The sequence below is a fragment of the Dipodomys merriami genome, unplaced genomic scaffold (genome assembly GCF_024711535.1).
Source record: "Dipodomys merriami isolate MVZ:Mamm:240054 unplaced genomic scaffold, mDipMer1.0.p SCAF_9, whole genome shotgun sequence".
Taxonomy (NCBI): Eukaryota; Metazoa; Chordata; class Mammalia; order Rodentia; family Heteromyidae; genus Dipodomys; species Dipodomys merriami.
In genome coordinates, this window is record NW_027206512.1 from 24,734,981 (window position 1) to 24,760,496 (window position 25,516).

General features: G+C 34.8%; 1 protein-coding gene across 1 annotated transcript; it reads right to left on the reverse strand.

The window, feature by feature from the left end:
* LOC138820633 (odontogenic ameloblast-associated protein-like) lies at window positions 1-25,516 on the reverse strand. Its single transcript, XM_070012390.1, has 11 exons — window positions 25,466-25,516; window positions 25,337-25,378; window positions 24,777-24,824; window positions 24,031-24,264; window positions 23,588-23,635; window positions 21,017-21,121; window positions 20,317-20,364; window positions 19,499-19,570; window positions 18,733-18,894; window positions 5,967-5,999; window positions 1-213 (listed from the first exon to the last, which is right to left on the reverse strand). Exons 1-11 carry the CDS (start codon window positions 25,514-25,516, stop codon window positions 1-3), a joined length of 1,056 nt encoding a protein of 351 aa, XP_069868491.1.

Genomic DNA, 25,516 nt, shown 5'->3' on the forward strand with positions numbered 1-25,516 from the left:
TTATCCATTAATAGGGGAAGGTGTAGAGCGAGACACAGGTATTGGGATAGGATAAAAATAATATCTAAGCCATGGATATCTTTGAATTAGGAATTGTGGGTATAGGCCAGGTGGATATATTCCAGGTGGATATATTCCAGGTGGGTAGAAGCCAGGTTGAAATTGGTTAGGGAACCCATAGAAGCGTGAAGGTAATTCATCACTATCGCTGATCTGTCAAAAGAAAGAAAAAAAGGCTTTTTTATCCTTCACAAAGAGGATAAAAACTTTTTTTTTTTTTTTAATATGGGCTTAGGCCCAAAGAAACAGAGGTCCCATGCTTTCCCTTATTTGTAATAACTAGAATATGTCTGGGACAAGCAGAAAAGGTCAAAAGCTATGTACATATAAGTGAAATGAACCCCAAGATAGGGACAAAAGTAGTTTTTTCTTTCTTGCTATTGTTCCTAACATATTTATAATGTACCATGTGATTTTTTTGATTCTTTGTATGTTACTCCCCCACTGTATAAATTCTGTTTCACTATATTTGATGTCAGTGCCCTGCATCTTGTATATACACTTCTCTAGCTTGGGGAGGGGAAGGGAAAAACAAAAAGCTTAAATAGGGATACAGGTTGACCCATTTTAACAATGAGATGTACTAGACACTATGTTGAAAAATGAACTTTACAATTTAGGTGGGGAGGAAGGAAGGGAGACGGGGGGGGGGGGGCGGTGTAGTTGTGGAGGTGGGAGGGAAGAGAGGATAAGGGAAAAACAAAGGAGGAGGTAACAATGCTTGATAGGAAATGTACTCAGTACCTTGCTCATGTAACTGCAACCCTTCTGTACAGTATGTTTACAATAAAAAACATATTTAAAATATGTACTTCTATTTTTAAGAAGAAAGTTAAAAAGATCTAAAATATTTACCTTTTCTATATGTACAATGAATAGAGATTTAATTTGCCTAAATTTTCAAATTGAATTGCATAAATCCATGTTTCTGGATTTTTAATTTTCAAAATAAAAACTTTCTATTAATCTCTTTGACAACTATAAAGATGAGAGTACCTTAAGATCCATAGTAGTTCTATTTTTGTATTTATGTAAGATCTTTACCCACATGCTTTCTCTTTGAATTTCACTTTTTTTCCCCTCTACTGCTCTATTATCTGTGCATAGATTGGTCAATTTCTGTATATTTAATACTTGGTTGATAGTTTTGGCCTCCTAATCATGCTTTTCAGGTAAACAGAATCACCACAAATTTAAACATACCTATAAACAAGACTATATTCTAAAATATCATTTCTTTTTGTTGTTGTTGTTGTGAAAATAATGTACAGAGGGGTTACAATTACATGGGCAACATAATGTGCGCATTTCTTATCAAGCATTGTAGCCTCCTCCTTTGTTTCCCTTTCCCATCCCATCCACCGCCCACCCCCCCACCCAACCCTCCATGAACCTTAAGATATGTATTCTTTTTTTTAATTACAAAAATATTGTACAGAGAGGTTACAATTCATGAACAAGGTAACAAGTACATTTCTTATCAAGCATTGTTGCCTCCTCCTTTGTTTCCCCTACTATCCCTTTCTTAAACTGTCTTTTTTTTGTTACCTCTTCAGACCAAAATAAAGCTAGTCTGTTATTCGAGTTGGGACTTTGACTGTACTAAAGACCCATATATTAAAGACTTGCTCCTCAGCTTGATGCTTTTGTAGGTGGGAGAAACCTTGAAGAGGTGAGTTTGGTGGGAAGTTTTAGGTCAAGTGTGTACTAGAAGGTGACTGTGGAATGCTGGTCTTTGCCACCTGTGGAACATGCTTCCTATGTATTGCGTCACAGGCCCAAAACAATGGGGCCACTTGTTTATGGACTGACATCTTGAAAACTGTGAGCAATTGTCATACCCTTAGTCTTTTCAACTTGATTTTTTTGCAGACATTTGTTATAACAATGAAAAGAGACTTAACACATCCATATCTGTTAATTCTTGTTTCATTTTTTAACTACCTTTGAGCCAGGCTTAATAATTCTAAGGTAGTGTTGGAGAAAGAGAATCTATGTATCTTTTTTTTTTAAGATAATTTTTTTCTTTTTTTTTTTATTCTGAAAATACCATACAGAGGGGTTACAATTACATGGGCAAGGTAATGAGTACATTTCTTATCAAGCATTTTTGCACCCTCCTTTATATCCACTTCCCATTGCTTCCCATCTCCCTCCTTCCCTTACTCCCCTTACCCCACCCAAAGTTGTAAAGTTCGTTTTTGACATAACGATTTGTACATCTCATTGTTGCAATGGGTCCACCTGTATTCCTATTTAAATGATTTGTTTTTGTCCTTCCCCTCCACAAATTATACCAACATCAGATACAGTGAAAGCAGGGGTTATATCGTGGTGGAGGGACATACAAAACAACAAAGAAATCATCTTATAAATATATTAGAAACAATCGCAAGAAAGAAAAAAACATTTGAATCCTTATCTTGGGGTTCATTTTGCCTAACATCAACTTACCTGACCTTTTCTGCTTATCTCAGACATATACTAGTTATTGCAAATAAGGGAAACCATGGGACCTATGTTTCTTTGGGCCTGGCTTACTTCACTTAATATAATTTTTTTCCAAGTCTTCTGTTTTTAGAGTTCTTGATTACAGCCATTCTAACTGGGGTGAAGTGGTATCTCAATTTTGTTTTGATTTGCATTTCTTTTATGGCTAGGGAGGTTGAGCATTTCTTCATGTGTGTATTGGACATCCCTCTCTCCTCTTTGGAGAAGTTTCTCTTTAAGTTTTTAGAAAGACAGCCTCTTTAGTAAATGGTGCGGGCAAAATTGGTTAATCACTTGTAGAAAACTAAAGCTAGATCCTTATATATCACCCTGCACCAGAATCAACTCCAAATGGATCAAAGACCTTGGAGTCAAAGCAGACACTCTGAAAACATTACAGGATGGAATCGGAGAAACCCTAGGTCTCATTGGCACAGGCTGAAACACAACAAATCAAAGAAAGGTTGGATAAACGGGATTCCATGAAATTGCAGAGCTTCTGCATGGCAAAGGACATAGCTAGCAAGATCAATAAAAAGCCCACGAATTGGGAGAAGATCTTCACTAGCCATTCTATGGACAAGGGTCTCCTATCTAAAATATACCTGGAACTCAAAAAATTAAATCCCCCAACCACAAATCCTCAAAGAAACAACTACCTAATAAATAAATGAGAATCTATGTATCTTTATGAGGTTAAATGGCTCTATCAAAGGTTTTGTAACTTAGTCATCAAAAGAATGATTTATGTTTAAACCTTGATAGAATTGCTGCATGAGATGTGAAGATATTTCCCTTTATAAATGCTATGATTGGTCTATGTAATACTCTCCACTGGCTCATGCATTGAATGTTCAATTCCCCAGTTAGTGGTGATATTTTGGTAAATGGTAGGAATATTAGGAGGTAGCACTAAGCTAAAGGAAAAAGGTCACTGGTGAGAATTCCCTTGGGCCTGTGGGGTGAGTAGAGGGTTATATCTTGTCTTTCCTCTTTCTCTCTGTTTTCCAGTTTCCATGGTGTGGCATTATTTTGCCATGTCCTCTCCACTATGAGAAATTAAAACTCATGTAACTGTGAGCTAACATATTTTTCTTCCTTAAACCTCTACTCTTGGTCATGGCTAGAAAAATGCTGACTTACACAGAAAATTGGAACCAAGAAGTTGAAATGTTGCCGACTATCTGACAGTGTGATTCAAGATTCTTTGGACCTGGCTTGTGGGAAAAATTTGGAAAACTTTGTGCTGGAGAAGCCCTCGCATGCTATCAGAAGAGCTTAATGGGAAATTCTGATTGAAGCTCAAAAGACCAGAATGTTGATAAGAATGTGGGCAGTAAAGACTGTGCTATTGAGGTTTCAGATGGAAGGTAGCAAGGAATGGACTACATAGTAGCAGCAAACTTGTCTATGTTTTGTGCATGCCATAAAACTTGGTGAGAGGCTCGAATTAAAGGTGATAGGCTAATTAATCTGATCAAGGAAAGTTTCAAAGCAGCCCCACTTTTAGATTGTGGCATGATTATTGCTAGCTGCCTTTAAGCAAATCTTCAGTGACAGCTGTAAGCAAAAAGCAAAGCTAAAGAGATTGAAAAACAGTAGTTTGGTCAGAAAAGTTCTTCCTTTGCACTTGTAGGCAAGGAGGGTATGATTGTTTGATTAGGGTCCTCAGAAACAAGCCACATGCTTTGTATCAGAACAATAGGAAGTATTCTTCCTCAGAAATAGCTGGTTTTTGTACTCATCACAGAGTGAAGGATGTAAAGGATTTAATATATTTAAAAGACTTGGAAGAAAAGAGCTTCGTGGCAACTTGCCCACACAGAGATGGTTAGGGAAGTGTTTCAAGTTCAGCCATTCAAGCACTCAGAGGTCACTGCAGGTAAGGTCTAAGGGAGCCTAGCTACCACTTGAGCTGATGCCGACTTTGGCATCATTCCCACTATGCTGGCCTTGTAGGTATGCAAAATGCAGGAGTTAGCGGAGTCATCTAGTCTTCCACTTAGATTTCCAAGGAAAGCCTGATAGATGTAGCAATAAATATGACATGGTCAGAGTCCCTGCAGGCGTCTTCTTAGAGGTCAATAGGTGACGCTCTATGGGTGAAACCTTTGTTTCAGTGGAGGGCTCAGGCTGCTGGATATGTCAGGAAAACCCATATGCAACAAGTGGGGCCTAAAATAGTGGTCATGTGGGCTGCAAAAAGCAAGGCTATTAGAGATTGGGCTGCCCAAGTTCATTGGAGATAACCACATGTGCTTGATGCTGGACATATAGCTACAGTATGTTTACTCTGCTGGATTTTTGTCTAGGTTTGCTGTTTTCCTTCCTTTCTATTCCCCATTCTTCCCGTTTGAATAGGAATGTTTGCTCTGTGCCATTGCATATTAGAAGTTATTAGAAGTATATAATTCGTTTTTTTTTTAGGGGATCCAAGCTGTTTTGTCTTGAGTCTCAGAGGATTCTTTGAACTTCGACTATTGAGCAATGCTGACATTGTTTAGACTATGAGGAGCGTTGGAGATGGAATAAATGAATTTTGCATTGTAAGATGGCCTTGAAACTTTGGGGGTTGGGGTGAAAAGTTATGGTTTCAATATGCAAGCTCCTGGGGAGGCAGTGAAAACATTAGGAGGTATGGAATAAGAAGATGATGTGGGTTACTGGGAACAGTCCTGGAGGGCTGCATCTTGTCTTTGGTCCTCATTTCCCATCCTGTATCTCTACTTCCTGGCTTCTATGACACAAGATGCCCATCTCTGCAGTGCTGTACCCACCATGGTGGACTGAATCCTTGGAAACCGTGGACTAAAATAAACCCTTTGTCCCTTAAATTGCTCTCTCAGTTATTGTGGTCAGAGATACAAAAAGAATAACCAACACATACAAAGAGAGGGCAGAGTTCTCAAGTCTAACGCTGTAGTGTTGATCCCAAAATTCTATAAGAATCTCTATGGAGGTTTGGAAGTTTGAAAAATGAATTATTTTTTAAAATTGTAAATAGAATAGATTGGTTGAACAAAATGTTTTCCTGGACCTTTAGGTGACCATAGTTATAAATAAGAGAAAGTTAAGATATTAACAACTGTTAAAGACATAAAGAGATAACTGACTGAAAAAATGAAATAATAAAAAGGAATAATACTTTAATTACTCTTCAAGCAACCATAGATGAAAGTATCTTCTCACCGAGTTGTTCCTAAGTTAGCCATAACTTATTTTTGTAGTTTGTAAAAATCACTAACAGCATGCCATGAGATAGATTCCCTCCTACTACACTTACTTATGGGGTTATTATTTAAAACAATATATTTGGAAAATCATTGGCAATAATCTTTATGAGCCATAAAGTAATGAATTACTTTTAACTGTAGCTAAATATTTCTCATAGAGAAAAAAGAGGGAAAGTTACTTACACTTCTTTTTTCTCGTTCCTGGTCTTGAGAGACCTAAAGGCCAAACAGTAAAATTATTTTAATTCATTCAGATAAAGATATAAAACATTATTTATTATAATACCTATTTCTTTTAAATATGGAATTTTATTAGTCTGGACATATTATAAAGACTATTTTGGAAAATGTTGACATGTATGTTAAATGGCTTAAAATCACCATTGCATCAAAGCTATAGGAATTGAATTATGGCACTTAACAGTACATAATTGAAAATATTTCTCGGAATGCAATGTTAAGGGTCAGGTTTTAGGTATCTTCATAGGGTAAAGTGTATAAAGAGGAAAAGCAACACCGTGGTTTATAAATTAGAAGATTAGTTCATAAATATTTTAGTGTGCAAGTATGAATACTCACTGGGAATCCAGCAGTTACTGCCAAGATGGTAGTGATCAGAAAGAAAGCTTTCATCTTATTCAGAAACATCCTAGAAGGCAGTAGAAAAACTAAAATGTTAACATAAGATCAGAAGGTACAAGTTTAGTATATTATGTATCAACCTCGTGCAGTCATTTGCAATATTAGATCATCAACCTATTAACAGATAATATGGTTTAATGAAGATAAAATCAAAGATGCTCCACAAATTTACAATCATCACATAAATTATTTACATTCACCTATTACATAATTGGTGATAAGAGTTCTTTAATGAAGTAGAACATTCATTTGTACAAAGGATGGTGTTTTGGCGCAAGCAATTATTTAGTGATTTAGGAAGCTCAAAACAACAAATAACAATATCCTGAAAATTACTGTAGGTGACAGAATCTGATTCCTCCTTTTCTCCCTCTACAGTGCTACTTAGGAGAATCTATTTTAGGTATTTGGGAAAGGACATTTCCAAACCATTTAGCTCTATTTTAATTTTAGACATATTGTGTATCAGTTACCATGTTTTCAAATAAATATTTGAGAAAACTGAGCTAAAGATTAACTCAATGATTGTATTATTAATAAAGCAGAGTTTTAAATTTTATTTTAAAATATTTTGCCATGAATACAATAAAAAGTTATAAATTATTTGATCTCCAATAATTGCTGATTTTTGTCTGTGATATGTCTCAGTAGTTATTATTTTTCCTCTTTGTCATGGTCTGTTTGCAGTACTATTAGAGAATACATAAAGAGTCTGGGAAAAGCATTAAGTAGTGGATTTTCTTGAAGTTAGTCATTTTAGTTTACTTATAAAGTAATTCTTGATAGATGATTCTTGAACTTGGACACTATTTTAGCATTCTGTTTTAAGAACTTTAATGAATTAACTGTTACTGGCCAACAAATTATACAGTTAATGATTTACATCAAGGAAGTTGTCCATTTTTTATACCATGACTTTGAGATGATGAATGGATATCCTGGGAAAAATTCATCATCACTATTTTATGTTTCTTATTTATTTATGAATGAGAATAAGTGTGAAATGAAACATGGCAAAGTTTTGTACTGTTTATATTTTTAATCATATTGACCAGAATTTAAATAAAAAATAACAAATGATGTTTATTTTTAAGATGTGAACTTAAAATTTCTATTAAGCTTAGAATTCTTAAGGCAGATTTCCAGTAAAGAAAATTAATAATAAATATTGCACACACACATACACACCCAGACTACTTTCTATGTGTAAGGAATTCCGCTATTCATGGCCAAAGATTTACTGCTAAACATGAATTCTTTCATATCAACACTAGCTTGAAAAACAGATGCAAATATTTTCATATCATAAAGTGAAATATGAAAATATATGTAAATTGCAAAATATTGGGAGAGTGTACAAAAGAGACATTGAGGTAGATTGGAAAGAATAAAATTTAAGCAGGTTTTATACAATGAAACAATTTTTAACTGGTTCCAAGTATTGAAACCACATAGAACAAAACAGATAAACTACATTGTAGACTCGTTTAATCCATATTGTGTTATCAAGACATAGCACAACTATGAACTACCTCCTTTTATTTTTCTACTTCTCAAGTATCAGTAGCCTATTACAATGTGCTGGAGTGTATGAAAGGTCTGGACAAATTGGATGCATAAGTTGTTGGAGAATCAATTTCATCCAAGGATTGACAGAAAGAGTTACATAATTTGACCTTAAAATCAATGAACATGCCATACAATGGAATACGATTCTGTGTACATATATAAAACATGATCCACAAATGAATCTGACATTGTTTATGCTTATAGTATCCCTGAAAATCTGTATTACCTTTGCTCATTTAAGCTGTATAAAATTCAAAATGATGAGACTGAAGTATTAGAAGCCTCTGTGAACTCCCCATCAGATCAACACCTTACTGCTACAAAAATTTCTTTATGGTCACTTTGTGCCTTACTATAAAAGAATAGCTATTTTAAGAAACATTGTCAAATCAATACTCCAAATGACTTTCTAATTGCTAAGTTTACAAATTTAAGAAAACATTACATAAAAGGTTCAATATTTTTAATTTGGACAGTTTATACAAGATGCATATTTAAATAAATATGTAAAGATATATATTAAAGAAAAGGTTTATAATCTTAGCTTTCAATAATATTTAAGACTCTTCTTACCTGAACATTTTCCACTTTCCTCCTTCTCTCTGATGATGTTCTCAGAGATGGTAGCTCTCAGAGATGGTAGCTGATTGACTGAAGGCTGCAGCTACTTTATATACGTAAAAGTCCACTGGTCTGAGAAGTCTGTGGCTTGAAGGCTGCTCCCTTAGGATTATTTACTACTTTGTTGAACCACCAGTTATCCCTATGTTGAAATTGGGAATAACTGACATTAGCAGTTTCATGGAAACTTGGTTGAATGACTGCTGAGTACTTCCTTTTGTGGTTCCCTTTGTAATTTTTTTCAAAGATTTCGTTGTACAATAGAGGTTCCATTTAACAAAGCAGTTTATGAACACAATGCATCTTAATCAGTGTCACCCTCTTCAATATTCTCACCTCCTTTGATCTACTCCTCCCTCACTTTTCTTCATTTTGTGGCATATACAATGAATCTTTTATATTTAAAGCTTATCAGGCACAAACGTAAGTGCCTTAAATATAAAAATGTACATGGACACGTGTGTGTATTATACTATATACAGTCTAAAATTCGTGCTTAAGTTTCTTTTACTTATCCTGAGTCAATAAAAGTTGCTAATCACCTTTGTGTGTGTGTGTGTGTGTGTGTGTGTGTGTGTGTGTGTGTGTGTGTGTGTGTGTGTGTGTAAATATTGAGCCTTGAGTTCTTGGCCTTGTGTTCTCACTTGGTAATTTTCACTCATGTCTGGTGCTCTACCACTTGAGACACATCTTAAGATTTTCAGTTTTTTTTGCTGGTAAACAGGAGGCAAGAATCTCAGACTTGCCTGTCCTGGTTGACTTTATACCTTGATCCTCAGATCTCAGACTCCTGAGTAGCTAAGACTATAAATGCAAACCATCTGCATCCAGTACCATTCAATTTTGAAAACCATAAATCCTTTTGTCTTTCTTGTTAAGTTACATATTTTGACATTTAATGGCAATGACTATTCACATTCTAAAAGCCTAGAATCTATTAAAATCTATTAGCAAGTTGGTCTTGTTTTCTGTTTTCCCTACTATACTAAAATAAACTCCTGCACTGCTAAGTAGAACCTACTTCTGGCTTCACAAACTATGCTTTTAGTTACAACTCTTCCATTTAGGTGTCTGATGAATTTGTCAAAACCAGCCTACTCTAAATTTTTAAGTTTCCAAATCTGGTCTTCACTCTTTAGTTCCTTCCCTCTCCCCCCCAAAAAAGACTTCTTTGTAGGAAAATGTGAATGTTGCCATAATAGAGTTTGCTAGCAAAGTATATAATACTTCATGACACTATTTTTGATATGAATGTGGAAAAATTGATTAATATATTTATTTGAGGTGATACAATGTATTCTTGACCTCAGAATAGATGTATGGAATATTTTTTCATATTTTAGAAATGGTTTTTAATAGTTAAGCCTTATCTAACAGTATAAAAGTTCAAATCCCCTTTGGCCAGTCTTCAGCTCATTTGTTTATGGAAGAAAAAGTATTTCCTTGAAAGGACATTTAGGATGTCTACCTAAAAAGCAGGAGCTTGAATGACTTCTATGAAAGAGATTGGACAGGTTGTCATAGGAAAGAGATCACTTAGATGGAAGAAATAAATATTAATATGTTAAGTTATTAAATACTTTATAAGAAAAACTTTCTGATGGTCACAAACATCCATAGCTGCACATACTTAGGAAGCAACTGGGTGACCACAGGCTGAGGTGTGCCAAATGAGACTTTTGTGTAGCCAAGGAACTTGCTAGATTTTCTTCCTATGCCCTTTGAACTGTAATACTCAGACTGGGTGGTACAGGAAGAAGAATAGATACTGGAAAAGTTTGGCAATGAATTAAACAAAAAAGCGCTGATATCATCAGATTAGTTTAGCCCTAGTATCATTAGGGATTAGACTTAGTGGTAGAGAAATACACATAGTAAACCATATTGTGAGATGGATCTGTGAACTGAGTTAACTGACTCTTAGTTCAATGAGAACAAAAATGTATTATAGCTTGAGAAATTTATACTCATTCAATACATGCATACTTTTAAGGTCCTTATATCTCCTTTAAATGAAAAACCATAAAAAATCAAACCTTTACTAAGCCTGTATATGCAATATTGAGGATTTTAATTTTTAAAGAAGCAGTAGTATTTTATATTTAAAAATGCTGTTTTTTCCTTATCCACTGTGTTTATTTATAGTTTTATAGGCACATTCTGATTACTACAAATGAGGGAAACTATGCAATCTATGTTTCTTTAGGTTTGGCTTACTTCACTTAATATAATTTTTTTCCCAAGTCTTTCCTTATGAATGATACATCATTCTGATGGATGAGTAGAATTTCATTGTGAATATATACACATCATTTTCTTGATTAATTCATACATGGAAGGGCATCTGGTTGGATCCCATGCTTTGGTTATGGTACACAATGCTACAATGAATGTGGTTGTGCTGGTAGGCTGGGACATAATAAATTATGCAGGTCTCTAAGCATTTACACAAAGTGAGACTGAAGGAAGATCTTCTATGGGGATGATCACAAAGGCACAATAACTATGTGTATCTGATCACATAAAATAATATTTATCAAAATGAACACCAGGGAATTGAAACAAGAGGTTTTATTATTCTTTGTTGCTGTTTTCGTTTCCCTTTTTCCTTCTGTCTGTTCTTTTATCTATTTTTAGGAGGGTAAAGGAGCCACAGAAATGGTGGGACAAAGGGTGGGCAAATGCATCATGATATTCTTAAACACTATGTTGAAAATGAACTATACAGCTTGTGGGTGGAGATGGGAGGGAAAAACTGTGGGAGAGTGAGGGAAGGGGTGGTATTGTTTTAAAAAAATGTACTCTTTACCTGACTTATATAACTGTAACCCATCTGTATGCCACCTTTACAATACCAATAAAAATGCAAAAAAGAGCTGTGGTACATTTTCTGTATAAGAATGGAGAAAAGTTAATCCGTGCATTCTCTTTGAGACTTCTGCAAATATTTCTATTCACCTAGAAATAAATTAACTGGCTGTGAAATCCTGATAAAGAATTAGAATCTTGTACACCAATGTTCTCTGAGTCAGTTCTCCATTTCCTTCGCCATTTGCCTTCCAGTTAGTAAATGGAGAAGTTGTAAAGTTCTTGTGCTTGGGTATAGTATGAAGCCCAGAGATAATGCAAGCCAATCTGTGTCCACTGCTAAACCCTATCCTTCATGGCTTTATCAATTATACCATAGCTTGAAGCCCAAAGGTCAAAGGCTGAGAAGGCCTATTGATTGTACTTAATATTCCTCACACTTATGAAATATGATTCTATCAGTATAGTTTGAATTTATTGTAGATTTTATTAACAATTTTATATATTTCACGTGGTTTAAGTGCTAGAAATGGCCATCTTGATTAGTATTATAAGTAGCCTATACAATTTATTTTAAAACTTCTTTTTTTCCTGGCAAATATAACACATATAAATACCATGCATGTTATAATTATCTAGTGTAAAGACTTTCCTATAGGCTATAATTTTTTCTAAAGTGTTTGAAAAAAATCTAAATATTTTAAAATAAAACACAGCTTATAGTACTTGTGCTGTGTTACACAAAACTCTGTGAACAATTTCCCTGGGATTTTTCTTAGAAGGGACATTTCCCTTCCCATAAATACATGTATCTCTTTTTGCAAAAGCTTGAGAAATGGCTTGCAGAATCATGCACCCTGGTCTTAACTATAACCTTCCCCATTAGCAGATTTAATATTTAAAGATAAATATAACCACCCAAATTATTCAGTGTTAAAAATACCATAATTTTTCCTGTTTGCCACAGAGGAAAAAAATCAGCACTTGTAGCAAATGGTAATTTGAATAAGACAGTATGTAGATAGTGAAGGGTTTGTACTTGAACGGATAGTTTACTTCAGACATATATTTGATTTCTATGTTCATAGTTCAGAATTTCAAGGATTTTGCCTCTTTAAATCATCAAGCTATAAGAAAATTTCTGCATTTAACAAATGTTGTAATTGTTCTAAAGCTTATAACTAGAAAATTATGTTGCTTTATATTTTAAAGTAGCATTACCAAATGAATCAAATACTGACAAATTCTTTACATATTATATGTATACTCACACATATACACATGTAAACACATTTTTTACAGGTCTATGGATTTAACTCTAAAATTGTCTCTATTTTACAGATGAAGAAGATGGGCTTAGAGAGTTAAGCATCTAAGATTATATTTGCAATAAACTGTGTAACTGGAATTCAGACTTAGCTCCTAACTACAACGTAAGAAACCTGAAATGAAATGAATTAGGAAATTAGGTACTTAAGGATTCAACATGATTGTAGAAATTCTGAACCATTTCATAATCTTATTCTTAAATTGTTTTTATTTTACAAGAACTTATATTCAGACTTCTTTGAACAAAGTGTTACCATCTAATATAGCATTCTATCAGAATTTGAAATAAATAATTTTAAAACATGCTATATTTTGATTGGATTAAAGGAAATTTTGGAATCAGCCATATTTTTTCTAAATGATCATTGAATATCTTAGATGGGAAATATTAATACTTTCTTTTTTGGGGTCCAACTCTAGAACTTAAACTGATGCTTTCACTCACTGGCTGGTGTTCAACTAATTGAGCCATACCAACCTCAGCATTATCATTTTTAAGGTATAGTATAGCAAATTTGCAAAATGTTTACTAGACTTTGTTGTGGTGTATAAGACATATTGATCACATTTTCATGTTTTATCATTTGGCAGAATTATGTAATAGGACAGCTCAGCTGTTGGCCTTTTTCTTTTAAGTTATACAATTCTGGATGTTGATTAGGTTACATTCAGTAATTTATTCAGCATTGATTTGTGTTTGGGTTGCATGCCAGACACTGTGTGTAATCAGGGAAGACATTGTCCATATTTGTGCTTTCCATGACCTTACGTTTTATTAGAACAAGCTAACTAAAAAGTACCAGTAGATTTTATTTGTGAGATGGTTGAGGAAGTACAGGTCCTACAAAAACACACGGAAGTAAGGACTAGGATTAAGGCATTAGCCAAATGAAGGAGATTAGTTAGGCAGCACAATATTTGGACAGAGGTGATGGAGTGAAGGTTCAGAGATCAGAGATAGACAAATATCCCACAGAATATAAAGGGATTTACTTTGGCTAGAGTGCACAGGTCAAGGGATGAATGGTGAAAATATCACCAAGGTCATGTGATGAATTTTTAAGCCAAGTAAAGGAGTCTGAAATTCATCTCTTTAAACAGAGATGAATTGAAAGGTATTGAATGATTCTGAGCAGGAGAAACACTTTAATTAGGTATCTATCTATCTATCTATCTATCTATCTATCTATCTATCTATCTATCTATCTATCTATCTATCCATCTATCTATTTTGGGGGTTGGTTATGGGCTTGAATTCAGGGCCTAGGTGCTGTCCCTTATTTTCTGCTCAAGGCTAGCACTCTACCATTTGAGCCACAGCACCACTTCTGTTTTTTTTCTGTTTATGTGGTACTGAGGAATTGAACCCAGGGCCTCATGCATGCTAGGCAAGCACTCTACCACTAAGCCATATCCCCAACACTTTAGGCTTTTATTTTCGAGTGATCATTCTGTGTAAGCAGATAAAATTTGGAGGGTCTGTTAATAAAGTAGGGTGCTAATCTATTAGGGTTCTAGCTCAGTTACTTATCCACTTAGAGTTGATCTAGCTACCGAGTAAAGACATTGACTCAAAACTGTTGAGGGAAACAGTTTCGAGACATATTGGTGAATGGGAGTCACTTTCTTTTTTTTCTCATTTTTTTTATTGTGAAAATACTGTACAGAGGGGTTACAATTACATGGGCAAGAAAATGAGTACATTTCTTATCAAGCATTGTAGCCTCCTCCTTTGTTTCCCCTTCCTAGACCTTCCCATCCTCCCCCTGCCCTCCTACCCAATCCTCCCCACTCCCCCCCACCACCAAAGTTGTAAAGTTCATTTTCGACATAATAACTTGTACATCTCATTGTTGCAATGGGTCCACCTGTATCCCTATTTAAATGATTTGTTTTTTTCCTTCCCCTCCACAAATTATACCAACCTCAAATACAGTGAAAGCAGGGGTTATACCATGGAGGAGGGACATACAAAGCAACAAAGAAATAATCTTATAAATGTGTTAGAAACCATCGCATGAAAGAAAAAAATTTGAATACATATCTTAGGGTTCATTTCCCTAACATCAACTTATCTGACCTTTTCTGCTTGACTCAGACATATACTAGTTATGGCAAATAAGGGAAACCATGGGACCTAAGTTTCTTTGGGCCTGGCTTACTTCTCTTATTATAATTTTTTCCAAGTCTTTCCATTTCTTAACAAATGGGCAATGTCATTCTTTCTGATGGAGACATAGAATTCCATTGTGTATATATATCACATTTTCTTGATACATTCATCTACTGAGGGGCATCTGGGTTGGTTTCATATCTTAGCTCTGGTAAATAATGCTGCAATAAACATAGTTGTGCTGGTAGCTTTAGTGTGGCCTTGCTTGTGATCATTTGGGTAAATGCCCCAAAGTGGGATTGCTGGGTCATAGGGGAGCTCTATGTGGATCTTTGGAGGAACCTTTCTATCTAGTCAAGCAGGGAAGCTACATAAAGCAACAGGAAGGAGTGACTATTCATTAACAGGGGAAATGGGAGTTAAGTTTCAGAAAGTCAGAGACCTGGAAGAAAGAGTATGTTCTTAGAGTTCTTCTGTGTAGAAAACATTTGAAGGCACCAGCAACTGTGACCTGACAACAGAGAGCTTATGATCTGCTGACTTATGGAGTGCAGACTCCCTGCCCTAATTTCTCTAGTTGCTGGAATTGTAGACATACATTCAATACTGATTTTGATTCCTCCAACTTCTTCATCTCATCCTCCATAATTTTTATTCGTTTTGCCTCCAATTAGATCAGCTCTTCTTTCTAATCTTTTCCTCTGCACTTCTTGATATTTATTGCTTTTAGTTAGTTGGTTGCCACTTTTCTTTTTTTCTCACTCCACTTTTAGCTTTAGCTTGGAGCTCTATCCTTTAATTCCATTCCATTCTTTTCTCTTAATTCCCTTCTATTTCTTTTCTTTTCTTTTTTCTGTTTCGCTAAAGCTACATATGAGTATTCTCATTTTCTTGCTACTGTTTTTGTACTACATACAGCATTATCTTTGGTCCTTTTTTTCCCCTCTAAACTTATTGGAGTGATTGTTTTCAATTGGTTACTACTATTTTTTTTCCTAGTGGTTAGTCTGTTAGTGGGTTGCCTTTTGCAACTACTTTTCCTCTCATGAATGGTGAGACTTAAGCATTAGTTTTGTTTTCATGAGTGGCACTGCAGACATAAGCATATTGTATGGGTGCTTGGCTACTGAGCTAAAGCGCCATGTCAATGATAAGAAACACCACTGTAAATCCAGAAGTTCATGAGGTAATATTTGAAAGTTGAGTAAGGATTCCTTAAGTTTTTTTTGCCTGAGAGAATGGAGATTCAGTTTTGAGCGTTCAGTTTTAGAGTTGCTTGGCACCAATTGTAGTTGGTCATATAGAAAATTCTACCATCTTCACTCTTTCTTCTTTAGGGTACACAATCCTCATCTGCTCATACCCTCTGGCCTGGCACAGAAATACATCCTTATTTTCCATGAGCAATCTATCACATAGAAAAATGACAAAAAATCCTCATCTAAAGAGCGCTTTTAATACTTTTCCACTGATCAACCATTAAAGCCAGTCTGTAAGTAGTGGTGGGTTGGAGACGCTCTTCTCCAGGTTTCCTTTCCCTGAATAAAACCTGTGCTAATGTTGAGCCATCTCTGTCTACTTCTCTAGGCCTTTTTTTCAGTCTAAAAAGTTCATCAAGGCTAAATCTGATGAATTGCAACATTTGTGCTCTATTCTCTATAGAATGCTACGTCTCAAAACAAACATGTATCTTCCTGGGGTTCATTCTTTTGGGTGAAGGTAGTTATTTTTGTAGCTGTGTTGCATTGAGAATATCCATTACAAAATCAGTCAAATTGATTTTCTTTCCTTTCTTTCTTTCTTTCTTTCTTTCTTTCTTTCTTTCTTTCTTTCTTTCTTTCTTTCTTTCTTTCTTTCTTTCTTTCTTCCTTTCTTTCTTTCTTCCTTTCTTTCTTTCCCCACCCTCCTCTCCCCCTCTCTTTCTTTTTGTCAGTTGTGGGACCTGGGCACTGTCCCTCAGCTCTTCAGCTCAAGGTTACCACTCTACCACTTGAGCTACAGCACCACTTCCGGCTTTTTCTGCTTATGTGGTACTGAGGAATCGAACCCAGGGCCTCATGCATGCAAGGCAAGCACTCTACTACTGAGCCACCTTCCCTGCCTTCAAATTGAATTAAAAATGAGATGATGATATATGAAAATAGGTACATATTCTAGTTCATCATTCCCCAACATCACACTCATCCACAATCCATTGACAAAACATCTTCCTCATCAGAGATGAGACAATTTTGTAGAGGAATCCTTTATTAATACAAATATCCAACAGCATAATGATAGTAGCCTTTTTTAGTGTTGTTTTGTTTTAGATTATACCATGATTAATTCTTTGAAAAGAAATTTAAGTTGGTGAAAAAGAACTTATAACATGATTGCATCATTTTTCTATTACAATTTGAAGAGTATGCTATTACTTTTAAGTGAAGACAAACTCAGAGAAGAGCGAAGGCTGCTATTAGCCTTGAAGAAGCAACAATGTAAAAGATATCCAAGGCACCACCACATTCTATTCTCTGAAAATTAAAGTAGAAGAGCATTTTAGTACCATTAGACTATTTTGTGTAATATTTTCTAGTTTATAATTTTCTATATAAGTCTATAATTTTCTGAGAATTCTATAATTTCTTACTATAAAATAGTAAAATCTTTCTTTCTGTTTCCTCAACAGGTATAGTCACCATAATAGCTCCAATAAGTTTAGAATGAAAAAGACTGGCACAGATTTCTCTTTGAGCAAAGGTCACACTGTATTGGAACCAGTATTTCTGATTTATATAGCTTGAATTGACTTTTTTTTGTACAAATTAGACATTAGGGAGATGACTTCTCTCAGGAAGCTTTGATACTGTTTACTCCTGGTTGTAGTTGTTTATCTCACTTTATAGCTTACTATATGTCTCTGCAATCTCTGTCTCCTTGTTAGACTGAAAATATACTATCTTCATAAAAGAATGTTGAATAATCTATTTCATAAACTTAAGATTCAGAAGAGGCTAAAATATAGCAGAGCAAAAATATAAAGCTTCTATTGTTTAGTTTAACCTTCAGGTCAAATTGTTCCCTTCTGTTCCCTTTTGTTTAATATCACCGAGCCTGCCCACTGTAGCTTCAACAGCCAACAAGGCTCATTTAGACAGGCAACAATCAAGGTACGTTTGATATACAGGTCATTACATATGACATTCCTTTGTCATTGTGTAATTTATATATTATTCTCAGAGTTTATTTTATTTCAAGCTTATGGAGATGTTGATGTTATTACAATGTTTGGTTTGCAAGGGGAAATGATGTAGAATGTATTCCATAGGAACGTAAGACATTCAGCTTTTGTCACAGCTGATGCTGCACAGAATGGTATATATGACTCTGAAAAGTTAATTTCATTTAAAAATATTTTTGGCATCTCAGAGTTATTATCCTTTGTAGGTAGATAGAAACAGTAGTTTCTTTATTTGTAATCATTTTTATAACAATTTATTAGTACTGCCAGCTTGTATGAATTGTCATAGCACTTACTTAATCTTTGACTTTGACAAATACTTACCAAACCCTCCTAATGGCTAAGACAGAAGCTTATGGTTCTCTATGGCTGTCAGTCTTGGCCTAGTGAGAAAAGATCAGTCATGAGAAGCTTGTATTAAAGTTAAATTTTACTGTGATGAATATTTTTCTATCAAAAATAATTATTGACTCTTTTCCCCAGGGTTAACACGATATATATAATATATATATGTATATATATCACATTATTTCATTAGGTGCATTATTATGTTTACAATAACAGAATCTTTTGAATTAAGTTCTAAATTTATAATTTTCATTAGACAACAGTTCTTTGCATAAAATGAAATCTTTGATTTATTCTACCTTCTCTTCTGGAAGCAGTCGGGCAAGAGTTGGGTCTTTAGTGGCAGTAAAAGAATCGGTGGTGCTGGGTTTTTGTGTAGTTGAAGGTATGAGAACTCCTGCACTCTCATGCCTAAAGCTTATTACTTCGTTTTGTAAATATGGTACTCCTCCTTCAGCTGGCTATAGAGAATGAGAATGAAAACAGGTTTAAGTCCAAGGTCAAAACTGGGGAGAATATAAAATGACAGGACTGACATGCAAAACAAGTATGTATTTAAGAAACTAGTGGCTTTATTTTTTTAGATTTAAAGCTAATTTTAGAAAAGAAGCAATTGGGTTTTTTACCAATATGGGGCTTGAACTCAGGACCTGGGATTGTCTCTGAACTTTATTGCTCAAGGATACTACTTTACCATTTGAGCCCTAGCTCTATTTCTAGATTTTTGGAGGTTAGTTGGAGATAAGACCGTCATCATCTTTCTTGCCAGGACCGGCTTTAAACTATAAATCCTCAGATATCAGTCTCTTGATTATAGGTGTAAGCCACTAACACCCAGCTTGATACCTGCTTTTCAACAAAGAAGTCTAAAAGTCTCAGTAGGGATTCCTCAATAAATATCGGAGGAACTGAGTGTCATGAATCTTGACTAGCAAAAAACTACAGGAGAAAGAAGCAGTAATTATTGATGGAAGAATAAGGAAGGTTACATTTAAATGAGCACCAGGGAAGGAACATACAGATGTTGATTTCTAGCTGCTAGCAAAGTGTTGTGAGGAGTCTTACCATCCCCACAGTTTCAGGAGCTGTACCCAAGAATGTGTCAAAAGATAATTGCTGCTGTCCTCCTTGTACACCCTGAAAGAATAGGAAATTTAAAGGCATCTAAATTAGTGTTAGATAAACATATTGTCTTTTGCTCCCCCAAATGTCAAACACTCATCAACTTCTTAAATTATTTTCTTATAAGCAATGACAAGAGTTTAGATTTGACAAGAGAAAAACAAATCCTAGTAGGAGAGATCTGGCTACCTATGCAGCTATGCTTCAGTTCCATAAGCTCTGCTTCCTAACATTTGTTGCTAGTCCTTCATGTTTCCTGATTTAGCATAAATAACCCTACACAACTCTGACCTAAGGGAAAATTGTCATTACACATGAAAAAGTTAGACAAATAATCTCATATAGAGTGTAGACACCATGTAAGTTCTCATAAATACCCTGACACTCTGGCTAAAATTGGTGGTTGTGGATGCTTCACTAATTAGAGCCTTTGTCCTGACTCATTCTCTTTCCTTCATGGTAAGAGTTCCTATGATATTTACATACTTGATAATATCTACTATATATCCACCATGTCTTTGTATTCCTTTCCCATTATGCTAACACAAGCACAAATCCTGTGAAAATCCACTCTAATCTTCCTGTTAAGATTTCTGCAGACTCCCTTTGTATTTTTTTTTTAAATTATGTAGCGATACCAAAACTTTGTTCAACTAACATTGCTGTCTTGGTGGTCTTTGAAAGCTACTCATGGACTGAATATACAATTATGTAGGTAATTTCAAAAGATTAAAAAAAATAGAAACTAGGCATTTACTCACAGGTTCAACTTGCTGAGGAACATATCCAAATGGGGTATAGAATGGTATCTGTCAGATATTTTGAAGAAACGTGTTATGTTTACCTTATTTTGTCATATATTTGTGAAAAAAGATTTCTTAAATTTACATATCTCTCACATTAGTTAAGTGCTTATTTTTAAAAGTTCACATATTTTAGTTGGTAAAAATTTTTCATTAAATTATCAAGATTCCTTCTAGAACCATTTCTGAGCCTCTTGAATTTATATTATGGTTGTAAAAATCCACTGTGGATTTATCAAGTTCAATGTATCAAAATCTAATTGTATCTAAGGTCTAGTGATCAAAGCTATCTTTTATGAAGATAGCTATTACATTTTGCTTTTTTAAACTTTTAGTAATAAGTACACACACACACACACACAAATAACGTATCAAGATAAATCCTGAGGGATTAATATTCAGAAGTGATTTAGCTTTGGCTCTGATTCTATTAGTGTCCATTCAATAAGCTTATCACTTAAAATCTAGACTTGGAGTATGATAAGTCTATGCAAATGATTTTTAGGAGAAAGCATTACATCCTCATGTATCTGCCAGGTCAAATTATTGAGTATTAGCACTAAATATACTCAGTTACCATTTTATCTTGTAAATTACACTATTTTCTCCTCTACTTTCAGATGGAAGTAGTTAGATGAAAATTAAGCTCTTGTAGTACCTGCTCCTCAAATTGCTGCTGCCCTGTTTGTTGGGGTGATTGAGTGACTACTTGTTGAGCGTGGTCCCAAGGCAGGATCATGTAAGCTGGGTAGTACTGAAACATCTTTTGTTAATAGAGAAACATATGGTATTCCATTAGAGAAGTACTAGTCATGCTTTTTTCTAATGTCAATATTATCTTAAAAATGTTTTCTGTATAGTAGCTTAATATTATGAAACACGCGTAGAAGAGTGGATAAACAACCCTTCTCAAACTTTACAAGCAACCTGTATTCTGCATGATAGTGGAACAACCCTTCTCAAACTTTACAAGTAACCTGTATTCTTCGTGATAGTGGACATTATTTTGTGAAACAATTTAGGAAACCTAGGATGCAAATAAGTAAAAGAAGCATTTAAAATATTTTGGAGACTTTATAAATAAATAAATAAATTTGCAAGTACCAAAAAGGAGGATAGTATGCCTAGCATTTTCCATATAAATATGTATATGTACATATATATATATATATATACATATACAAGTATTTTAAGCAGGATAGGTATAATGAATGTGAAAGTTATTTTTTAAATTCTTAAGCATAATAACTTCCAAGCTGGGCGACAGTGGCTCACTCCTGTAATCCTAGCTACTCAGAAGGTTGAGACCTGAGGATTGTGGTTCAAAGCCATCCCGGGCAGGAAAGTCCAGGAGACTCTTATCTCCAATAAACCACTAGAAAACAAGAAGTGGTACTGTGGCTCAAGCGGTAGAATGCTCGTCTTGAGCTGAAGAGGGCAGGGACAGTGCCCAAGCCCAGAGTTCAAGCCCCACGACTGACAAAAAAAAAGAATAATAACTTCTACTTTATTAATGGAAACTATATGCATTTTTTTGTGTGTGCCAGTTCTGGGGCTTGAATTCTGGGTCTGGTTGCTGTCCCTGCGCTTCTTTTTTGCTCAAAGATAGTGCTCTAACACTTGGGACACAGCACCATTTCTGGCTTTTTCTGAGTAGTTTATTCAAAAGAAGAGTCTCATGGACTTTTCTGCTCAGGCTGACTTTCAACCACAATCACCAGATCTCAGCCTCCTGAGTAGATAGGATTATAGACATGAGCCACCGGTGCCTGGCTCATAAGCATTTTAGAATACTGGGAAATACCCATAAATAACCAAATAACATAATTGCCATCATCCAGTTTATCATGAGTTGGCATTGTTAGGTATCTGATATGCTTGTAGAAAATGAGGATCATAGTGCATATGTGTTGTAGAAAATGAGGATCATGGTATGTATATATATATATATATATATATACATACACACATATATGTATATATATATTTGAATGATGTTTTATTTCTTTGTATCATTAAGTGACTGTATTAGCCTTGAGAATTAAAAAACATCAAAAGCAACCTTATTTCCAGAAGGAATATATTTCCTACAATGATTCTTAATCCACCTTAGTAATCAAAAATACCTATTGAGCATTTTGGAAGATAGTCACATTTGTCATCTAATTGTAGGGTTTAGATTTACTAGGCTGTGTAAAGAGTTCAGACATTCGTAACTTGAAAATCACCATCAGAGGATTTGATGTAAATCCTAGGTGGAGAGCCAATGGTTTAGTGGTTAGAAAAAAGGTGGAGACTTATATTGTCTCACCCAACTACTTCATTAGGATTAGGAATTTAATCTTAATTAAGAACGTTTCCTGATTCCTAAAATGAAGCAATTCTACCTGACACATAATGCTTTAAATACTTAAGGGTATACAATGAGATAATGTCTAGAAACAAGTTTTGTTTTGTAATGACGGTGCGGTTGAAACAAAATTGCATAATTATAGAAAAACTAAGTGGTATAATGTCTTATGAGAAGATTAATACTAAACTAGTGAATAATACAATCTGTCTATAGCCTTCTTTGTGTGAATTTGGGATATTATAAAACTGATTATACTGAAACTGACAAAGATTTTCATGTTTATATAATAATCTTACTAGTTTACATCTACTTTTAAAGTAACTCTCCTTTGTAATGGAAATAATCACTATTCAATTATAATATGGACTCAAATAGAAAATACCACATACAAGAAGTTAGGAATGTTTTACAACTGCCAAATAATGTCAAGTGTGTCTTATTTCTACATCTACTCATATATTATTAGTATTCATATATTATTAATTTAATGGCTATGAGTTTTTATAGTCCCACTATATGAGAGCTAGCAATCTGTCACCTGCTGACAAAATTTAAGATTGTCCAAAGTCAGCCCATGATATTTCTGTTGAGTTGTTCCTCAGTGACAGCCCTTAGATGCATAGGTGACATGCTGAGTATCAGCAAGCACTTCATTCTCAGCATGGCAATGCCTGGAGACCCAAAAGTCCTTGAGACTCTAGTCATTGACCTTTTCTTAAGGACTTAAGTGGGCCTCATATCAACAAACTGATGCCAACCCAGCAATGGTAGTATCTAGAGCGTAATGAGTGCTATATGGCTATTGAGAGCTCTACAGTGGTAGAGTTAAAAGAAGCAAAGAAAGTGTAAGTAGTCACACGAATTATTTTCATTTACCTGTGTTTGTTCTTGAGGCAATTTAAAGGAAACTATATAGGGAATCATCTGCCAAAAAAATCATACAAGAATTTTATACCTAAATTTGTTATCTAAAATTTCCAAGCTGCTTTTCAAAAAGGTAAGACATATAACTTTATTATTTGCATTAATAAACTTCCATAAAAGGTCAGCTATTATATAAAGTATCATGAATGTAACTCATTAGACAAAGGTATCCTAAATAACTGGTCCCAAAAGGATATTAACCCTTTGGATTCTAGAATAGCTAATTTGAATAGCATTTTTCATGTAAAAAATCAGACAATAGGTGAAAGTATTTTCAATGATTGTAGTTACATATTAGAGAATACTTTTGTCCTGGATCGAAGCTGACTCATATTCATTTTTGCATTCAATGTACAGTTTCCTCTCCCCAAGACCACAAGATGGAAGAGACTTACATGATTGGGACCCTGTTGGGTCTGCGATGGTGTTTGAGGCTGTGAGGGGTCCAGCTGGCCTGCCTGGGCTCCTTGGACAAAATTCACTTGTCTTGGGAAAGGTATTTGATTTGGAAACAGTCCTGCAAATCCATCTAGAATTGACAATGGGAATTGGGGACGTCCTGCAATTGGAGCCTGTTGTTGCTGTGGTAGAATACCAGAGAAGGGAGGAATCCAAGAATTAAATGGACCCTAGTAGGAAACAAAAGAAAGAATTTTCTTTTCATGCTAATCATAATTTAAATCATTCCCAACAGAAAAAACTCAAACCAACATTTTTTTTAGTGCTCCTTAATAAAAAAGGACAGTATCCTGATTCATCATGAGCCATACACAGTGTTAAATTCCTAACAGGCAGAATAAGAGTGATAAAAGAACATAATTTCTGCCATTGCTAGGCTGCTTTTAAATTTTGTTTTTGTCTCTTCCCACACCTCACCGGTTTACTGAATATGATTTTGTGTGAAATAGTTAATTTAACTATCTCATTGTTGTGGGAAGACTACTACTTAACAAGAAAAAGTTTGATTATAGTTTTTAACTCAGTATTCAAATAAATCATCAGTGTATGTAGGACGAATTAATCACGTTGAAACTTAAGATTTCAGAAATAGTGTCAGGGTATATCTTGTTCTTATACAAAATGCTGTAAGAATGGAGCAGTTAAGAATATCCTCTTGAACTGATCATGATGGCAGAGATACCTGCAGCTGTAGTGGCAGAAGTTGACCATTATTGAGGTTCAGAAGTAACTGGAAGAGGAAATATAATATGAAAATTAGATTAGTTACACAGGCTAAAGTGATGAAGTACGTAGTGTACCATTAATGCAGCAAACGTCAGAGGTGGCTGATCCACTTTGTATAATCCTTTCCCATGATGCTTATTAAATCCCAATGATTAGAAATTATGAAAGCAGGTTAGGATGTAGCAGTTTCATCCTTGCTGTGTATGTGATTGCACAATTTTACTCTGACAGTACAGATATTTTATACTTCTATATACTGATGTACATCTCTGTTAGACTAGAACAAAAATATAGATGTTGTCTCTGGCTTTATAGAACTTACAATTAAACAAGCAGATGGTGGAAAATGATATTTTAGAAGTTGTACAGAGCAAACATATGAAGCTTAGAGTTGGTTTGGACTTGTGTAAGAGCTAGTGGCTAAGGTTCAAGCTACATGAGGTGAAAGCTTTTTTGCTCTTCCCACTGTATTTTCATTTAAAAGTAGATTGGATTGGTTTAATTATTTAAACTAACCTCATGGCTGTTGCTGGCAGACATAAGACGCTGTGGAATAAGCTAGAAGGAATAAAGAAAGACAATGATCAGAGATTGGGTTATTACAGATTTTCATGATGAAATGAAGAGTATTGAGAAATCACATACTGGAGCTGACAGTGTGGCTCCCAGGAGTCCAAGAAGAATTAGGGCTTTCAT